The sequence below is a fragment of the Platichthys flesus genome, chromosome 1 (assembly GCF_949316205.1).
Source record: "Platichthys flesus chromosome 1, fPlaFle2.1, whole genome shotgun sequence".
In the NCBI taxonomy this organism is placed as follows: Eukaryota; Metazoa; Chordata; class Actinopteri; order Pleuronectiformes; family Pleuronectidae; genus Platichthys; species Platichthys flesus.
The window spans coordinates 19,693,184-19,701,704 of NC_084945.1; the positions used below are offsets into that span (position 1 = coordinate 19,693,184).

Below are 8,521 nucleotides of genomic sequence, written 5' to 3' on the forward strand. Positions count from 1 at the left end.
TGCCTGTACATGGTTTCCCCCTGCTTACAGAGCATGCAGAATTACAATAATCAAACATCCCTTGACACAGTCTTTTCTAAACATTGCTGAGATTAACACAAAGCTGTCATTTGGGGTTTCTCTGTTCCAAAAATAACAGTCATGGTGGAAGGATGACAAAGAAATACTCAAAACATTCGTCATGTTTTTGGTTATTGTGTGGTTTCTGAGTAAGGCCTGTGTGTTGCACCGAACTTGCAGCTAAGCACAGATCTAATTATGTCACATCAATGACTAATAATAAAGTGGAAGGATGGGCACACTATAAAGGTCACTAGGAATTAATTGGTCATGGAGATAAAGTTGCTGTATTTAAGTTATTCAGCCACTTTGATGATTTATAAACTAACCGTGCTCAGTGTCTTGGACACTTGGATGACACCACAGGAGCAGTATCGAGGCGATTTATGTTAAATTGCATTGGATTTGGCTGAATGCTGTTTACCGCTGAAACTCCACAAGTCTTTGGTGGACTTGAACACTTCAACAACCCCTCCATCGGCATAGTGGCAAGTATCTAATGAGTTACTTTTTTTTTATTTTTCAGTTAACTATCCCTTTAAGCATTAATATTAGTGCTGTCAGTTTAACACGTTATTAACGGCGTTAACGCAAACCCATTTTAACGCCGTCAATTTTTTTATCGCGAGATTAACGCAGAGCTGCCAACTCTCAAGCTTTCGCCGTGTGACACACGCTTTTGCATGTTGGTGGTTGACTAAGTCACAATGATTTTTTAAAACATCATCGTATCAGGCCGTCATGAAGTACAAGGAGCGGGCGAGTGTGTGTGTGTCTGTGTGTGATTCCAGATAGCGCACCGTAGCCCTGCCCCAGCGCACTCGCTCAGAGAGACAGAGTGAGATCAGAGCTTGTTCACGTGAAGCGGCCTCTCAGTGACTCACTGCTTCTTAACTATGAAAACAGTGAAAACACAGAGTTTCTCTGGTCTCAGCTGATCAGAGATCAGCACCTCAGCTTCTCGATCAGAGCAGAAGCTGCAGTTGGTTTCTATCGAGCTTCAGTATCTGTGTTCGCCTCCAGCCTGAACTGCTCTCGCTTTTTGTTTTAATATTTCGCCAACTAAAATATATATTTTTCAGCTACTAGGCTTCAGCTTTATGTTTTTATTTATTTCAATATAGGGTACTTCTTATTTCATACATTTTTCACAAATATGGGGAGGACTCAAATAGTCCTACACATTTCTGTGTTTAATTTGTTTCAAAGTAGGCCGACACTTGCCTGTGTATTTTGTTTGTTTGTTATTTTGTTGCTTGTCTGTTTGAGAGGCCTGACTGCTATGTTCACAGCAAACTTGAAAAAAAGAAAATATTAAGCCATGGTTTAACTGCACAGTCCTTGTTTACCTGAAATGTGCACTTTATAATTTTATTTTGTACCGCCCTGTTTGGCAATGTTGAAAACCTTTGCATAAAGCAAGCCAATCCACTTTCCATGTTGATAGAGCATTAAAACCCCCAAAAAATTATGGAGAAAAAATGAATGAAGGGACATTAAGAATAGATACAAATTTGTGATTATCGCGATTAATTTTGAGTTAACTATGACATAAATGTGATTAATCGCGAATAAATATTTTAATCGTTTGACAGCACTAATTAATACAAAAGTTTATATGAAAGGTGGTTGCTGATTTTTTTTTAAAAGAAAAACGTAGCACAGTTAAAAACTTTCTAGACCCTTATTTTTGCCAGATCATAAAAGACACCTTATGGGCGTCTTAAAGAAGAAACGCAAAAGTACAACAGAAGACAACCTTAATACACCAAATACACACAAACTGTTACACACAGGAAAAAGATGACATAGTTATAATCCACACCACAACACCACCCCATCAAGAAACACCACCAGGTCCAGATGGCTCTTCCTGTTCCTGCAGAGCTTGCTGCTGGTTGGCTGTGTGGAGCCACAGGGGCGGGAGGATGTGACGAACACACAAGCGATGACATCACTGGCTCAGTGGCACCCTGGCAGCAGAAATACGACCCAGGCTGGTTCAGCCAGTCCAGCACTAAGTCTGGCCGGTTTATTTCTGTGTGTCTGTACAGCTTGTTAACACGGGTAGTGGTACTAAATAGGTACACTCGGTTTTATGTCCTTGTGTGTGGACACAGCTCACAATGACCTAAGTGACCCAAAGCATTAAACCTGCATTACACTCACACGCACATGTCCGTACACACACACAAACACATACATAGATGTATCCGTGTACAAATATACATGCTGTGATGAAGAGCTCATGTGCTGAATGAAATGTTCCAGTAATTTTGTAATAGTATTAGCGGACTGGGAGCACTGGGTGCCCAATCCCAGGCAGACACAAGACAAAGCTGGGCTACTTACAGTCCAACCTGTCACAACAGCATTGATATAGACTGGTTAATCCAGGGGCCAGGACAGTAACTCACAGCTGAGTTCCTACCTGCTATTGGTATTCATTACAAAACGCGGCTCTGAATCTCGCAGTAAAATGTCCAATATCTAAGTTTAAATGAATAAGTAAGAAAAAAACGAATTATTAGGCCTCTAAATAAATGTAAATTGGCATTGGCATAAATACAAACTGTACACTTACAACTCCAGTACAAATAATAACAGACATGTGAGTAAAGACATTAGACAGTAATTCTAATCAGCACAAGTCAGAGACTCTGTAACAAAATATGTCAATAAAAAAAACCACTAACAACACAGATGGATTCCAACTGTGTGAGGGGAGTAAATCAGAGAGAGCACCTGTTGTGGCGACCTTCTGTTGCAGCATGGGGTAAATCACTGCCAAGGAGAAGGCAGAGAACAACACAGGGCTGGACAGGTGTTGTGCAGGAACAACAGTGTGTGTCGCTCTGCGTTATCTGGGTCTCTCGTCAGTGAGAGTGTACACTCTGATCCGCTGGCATGTGCCTGGAACGTCTCAGGGCAGCTGTAATCCGACTGAGCGCACGGCAGAAGGCAGGCGGAGGAGTAAGTTGTGTGTGTGTTTTCAACTCCTCCCCCAAGGACTAATGGCTCCGGACAGGAAGTGCTGGCATACTAGCAGACCAAATAACATGACAGAGAGCTAGAGCACCGTGCTGAGGCTTGCCAGCTGACTGAGTCTCTCCACCATGACTAGCTCTGAGATCACCTCTGTGTGTATTGTTTAAACTCTTGCCTGTAAGCAGAGGAAAATGAGTGTTGCGCTTCAGGGCATTAAGTAGGAAACACTAAGTCACCACTCTTTGATCTCTGCTCAGACATTTTATCGTATGACCTCATATGATCATTTATTTATTCACTGATCTGTTTGCTATGAGGACCAGAGTTAATTAACACAGCTATCTTTATGGTTAAAACAGTTCCAGTGTGGCTTTGAACAAAACTTTTTTGCTTCGACGTGCGGTAACAAATTTATGTTTTCAAGGACACAAATAAAACTGAACTCAACCACACTATGGTTTAAATGGTAAGACTGGCGATACAATGAGACATTTTCTGGGCCACTGGCTTAAACAGGTCCCATGTTTTCTATAGCTACTCTTTATGGGACATGTAAAAGCTGTCAGTTGAGCCACACTCTCTGCCACACTCACTCTGTCCTCACACCCGCACGCAACCATACAAAGACACACAGTCCTGACTCATGCACAACTCAACTCACAGAAAAACAAGGGGGTCAGATGACTCCGGTTAGGCCCCTGAGCATAACACAAGTGATCCTTTTTTACCTTTATGACAAAAGCGTTGTTCACACAAAATGACAAAGAGATGCTGCATGAACCTCAAGGAAAAATCTTCTTTTTTCTCTCTGGATACCAATTCTATTAGCTGATAAGAGGCATCCCAGCTGACAACAGCATTATAATTTGTTTTTAAATTAATGTATATATCACGCATTTAAATATGGATCATTCTTCAAAGTGTAAGACAACAAGGCTGTAAGAGATTTCACCTCTTGGTAATTGGTGTTGAGAAGACTTTCCGACAAAAATAAGTCATTTTTCATTTTTGTGTTTTTACAGCGGTGACTAATGGCACTTTCACACCTGCCTTGTCTGGACCTTCCAGACCTACTGACTTTCAGTTTAGTCCTAAACTGAATAACAGGTGTGAATTGTGCCTTTAAACATGGTCTGTAACAATGGACCAACCTTTTAGAAACAAAAAGAGGTGATATCTGTCCAAATCAAAGTGAACCATTGTTTAAATATTTTGAAGTGTAAAAACCTTTTTTGGGATAGTTCAGACTTTCAGTCCAATTGCAGGAAGTTGAGACAGCATTAAACAAAATACAAAGAAAAAGAAGTGGCATGCGTGATTGCATGCCACTTTACGTTTGATGATGTGATATTTGAATGACGAGGACTTCCATTCTGCTTGTAGTAATTCACAAAGAGTAGCAGCTAAACTAATAGCCTATTGACAACATGCTGATGTCATACGCACGCCTGTTTATTAACCAATCAATGTCTAGGTAGGTAGACACAGCTTATCAATGATCTGTTGACAAATCCAAAATTTTGGATTACAGGAGTTCCCAGTGTTCCCAACAAGGAGGAGCAATGACCAAGGTATTACAGGCTACAGCCTGATACATGACCTCATCAACCCCAAAATCGGTGGCTTGACTTTTAGCACCCACCTGATCAGGAGGTTGCAGCCTGTGAGACTTGTGTAAGATGGACACGTCTGGACTTGTCTAGCTCACCCTCTCAAAACATATCACAGCTAGGCTCTCCTAGGAACGCTCAGCCCAGCATCAGAACAGTGAAACTGACCGATGTGTCAACCGTGGTATGGTCCAGGTTATAAAGTAATAAACTCCTCTCAGAGCCTCATACTCTGAGAATGGAGAGGAGAGCAAGTTAGCTGGCATATAAGCGATCTGGTAGCACCATCACAGGAATGGTACAGTATGTTTCGAATAACAATAGCACCACGGCATCTGCCAGTCAAACAGGGACCTAATGCTGTGTTGCAGCTTTAGCTAGAACAAGCGTTCATAATATGAACATGACAGTGAGCTCGCCAACCTGACATGGTGACAATCCATGAAGGGCATAGAGCAGATAAACTGTAGCAATGTGCCTCGGGTCGACAGTGCTTCAGCTTTTGGCTCATACAAGGCAGGAGAACATACAAAAGTTATTTTGTAATAACTAAAATATTAAAATCCTGCAATCTGAGAGTCAATGTCTCATCCAGCACCAGAAAACATAAAGCCAGTGTTGCTGCGGAGCATTATTAGGCTATAATTACATTGTTCAGTGTCTGTCAATGTGCCCTTTAAGTCAAATCACAGATGTCTGGAGTGAGTGTTTCTATATAAAGGATCCTAACTGCAAGGCAAGGAGAGGGTTAAAAGTCTAGACCCTTATAGGGCATATGTTTACTTTGTTTTGTGGAGTCCCATTACAAGCGTATTGTGTTCTAAAGAAGATCTCGCTCTGACCACTCAGAGGCCTGACTGCAGTTTCATAACCTACATACAAACACACTAGATCACTGATTGACTTTGGCTAATCTCCTCATGACTGAGAACAGTGGCCCTTCAACACCTCCACATTTGGCTCTATTGTGTTGTTGAATCAAGTCCCTGTTGACCCCAGACCACAAACAACCAGGCACAAACAATCATTACGTTTATAGGATAAAGGAGCTTATACAAAACTCAACGTCAGGGCAGAGATTAAGGTATCGAGATAGCCTTAACGAATAAATGCAATAGTAGAATTAGCATAATCACATACAGACAAACAAGGGTGTCCCCTCTGTCCCCGTTTCACCCCTAGCTGCAGATAGAGCGACATGTAAACATGTTGCAGAGCATACAGCAGGAGCCTTATTTCCACAACGGGGTGGGTGTCAGTGACATTTCACTGCAGCCCTGTCCAAACAAGAGCAACTGGAAAACGACACAGTGTTTGGCAGGAGGAGGATCTTGCAGGTTAGGAGAGAAAGCAGCTGACATTGGTGGTAACGTCCCAGACTAGAGCAGAAAATGTGTGTTGTGCATGCACGTCCTCATTTACCCAAGTCAGGCTTTGCTAATTCACATAACCAGTGACCAGGCTGACCAGCTGTTACATAATTCCCCTGGCCTGATTCGGCTCTCAGGAACATGGGTACAGATCAGTCAAGCAAAGCTGGAAATGCACTTTGTGCCACACACACACACTCACCATCCATTCCCCTCCACAGATGAATGTATATCAAATAAATAAATAAATGTGTGATCTACGTACCTCTCTCGGTCTTCATGTTGTCCAGTGTCATCAGTCCTGCGGGGTCTCCTCAGTCTCCTATGACACAGCTTTGACAGCAACACAGCGGTGCCTGGACCCTGAACTCCCCCCCTCCTCTGTGACCGTGTAGTGGCTAGGCAATAATATCAGCTGTGAAGCCTGCGTGCTGGTGCCAGCGGCCCCCTATCCAACAACAAAGCATCGCTTTGTTAGCATGCTACTGTACGCTCCCATCGACTCGCACCGTATTGTCCAACTGACTAACAAACAGACAGCTGGTCGCAGGCACAGCCACGGACAGGTACTGGGACGGACGGTCGGGTTCCTGGAGCTGGTCACCAATCCGACTAGTAGTAATGTGATTAGCGAGCTGGCTCCTCTCCGAGTCAAACTGCAGCACCTTCACCACAGTGGACGTCGCGATGCATTTCGGTGTCTCCTCTCCGGCCAACAACACTCTCTGGCTGCCTGCTAATTCGGTTAGCTAGGTAGCAACAACTCAACCAACTAACCGTGTCGTCGCCGAGCGGTGGACGCGTCTGCGGGTGACGACGACCTCGCCAAACATCCCCCAACCCCCGTCGAGTTGCGCAGGCAGACAGGCAGGCAGGCAGGTAGCCACAGCCGCAGACAAACACACCGACGCACGGTCTTGGTATTTTCTTCTACGACTTGACGTCTTGTATCATTCTCCTGGCGTTAACCGACGATATCAGGCGGCTGTTCTCCGTGTCCAACCCGCACACAGCGCCCCTACGGCCGCCATCTACTCAACCCTCGAGACGCCACCTGTGCGGACTTCCTTTGTGGTCTTCATTAAAACTTTTCTCAAACAAACAAGCCCGAGTCAACGCCTCCGACCCGGGGCTGCGACGTTCTCCGCGAGCGCTGGCCACAGAAAGTTAGCGAGTTGCTGACAGGCTAGCCGAGCGCTGACGACACACAGGACCGAGTGGATCGGGACATGTCAGGGACGAAATGCGGACGGGACGCAGCAGCGGGTGCTCCGGTCCGCGATGCTGCTCTCAGTCTGCCTCCCTGCTCTCCTCCCTCCCCGCTGCTTGTCACAACAGATCAGTGCAGCTCCAGTCACGTGTCCCAACAACAGCCGAGCTCGTCACTTCCCTCTCTGCCAGCCTCGCATGAACTCGCAGCCATAGCAACCGCCAACTCACAAGTGGTACCGATGAAAAAGTTCGGATCGGATCCGGGTCACGTGACAGCACAGATGTCACGAGCCAAACCTCTCCGTCCTCCCGCAGCGGGTCATCCCCTCTCCTCAGTCCCGGTGCCTGGCGGCGGAGCTCCGGGGCCCGAGCTGCGAAACGGGACGAGCGACCCTCATTGGTCAGTGGGGTTCGGTGCAAGCTCACGTGCGCACGTGAGCGTTCGTTCTTTTCCGAGGTGAACATTTTGTTCTGGCCCATACGAAGCCAAAGCTCGTGCGTGTGCGCGTGTCAGCGCTGCTCTACTTTACAGCTCAAAGCCCCGAGTGGCCCAGAGATTTATGAAGCCACACTTAACTTTCTGGCCAATGCACCAACTACTGACTATGGCTTTATTGAATTTTTTATTTAGAGAATTGTTTGCTCATCTATACTTAGAGAACACCACCTTATTAAACAAAAGGTAGCTTCAGTAATTCAGCGTGTCATTCATACTGTGCTTATTGAGTATTGTAAGAGAAACAGAAGCCGTGGGCTAAATTTAAAAAAGAATCCTATGCTTTTATTATTTATTAATTTAAACTTTTCATTGCAGGAAAACTGTTCAAAACTCCTCATGATAAATACCAAACGTTTAATCGAAAACAAAAACCTGATCGGCAACAACATAAATAAGAACAACAAAATAAAAATAATAATGATGATGATAAAGAATAAAGAGTAAGAAATTCATATCAAACCCAAGGCGATGCTACACAAACTGTAAGATGTGGTAAAACATTAAATGTTAAACAAAAATCCTTAATATCCATGGACCTTCACACACACCGTTGGCCAATCATTGAAGATTTCCATTGTAATTAAAGATTACAAATACATGTTGCAGAAATGACATAGCACAGCTATATATCTTATAGTGTTTCTGCTCACATGCTCTCATAACTGCAGGCGGCGGTCCATTGTCATTTTGCTACAAATAAAAAAGGGACAGAGGGAGCGCTCTTTGTTTTAATCTCTTCTCTGCTGAAACCTCTTGGAACAAAGGCAAAGGCCAAAATGAGG

General features: G+C 44.2%; 1 protein-coding gene across 1 annotated transcript in view; it reads right to left on the reverse strand.

Moving 5' to 3' along the window:
- atosa (atos homolog A) overlaps positions 1-7,563 on the reverse strand; it is a 33,942-nt gene extending 26,379 nt beyond the window's left edge. Inside the window, exon 1 of the mRNA XM_062388433.1 lies at positions 6,294-7,563. Coding sequence (XP_062244417.1) covers positions 6,294-6,324 — 31 coding nt within the window. The 5' untranslated portion in view covers positions 6,325-7,563. The remainder of the gene's footprint in view (positions 1-6,293) is intronic.
- Positions 7,564-8,521: the final 958 nt, after the last annotated feature.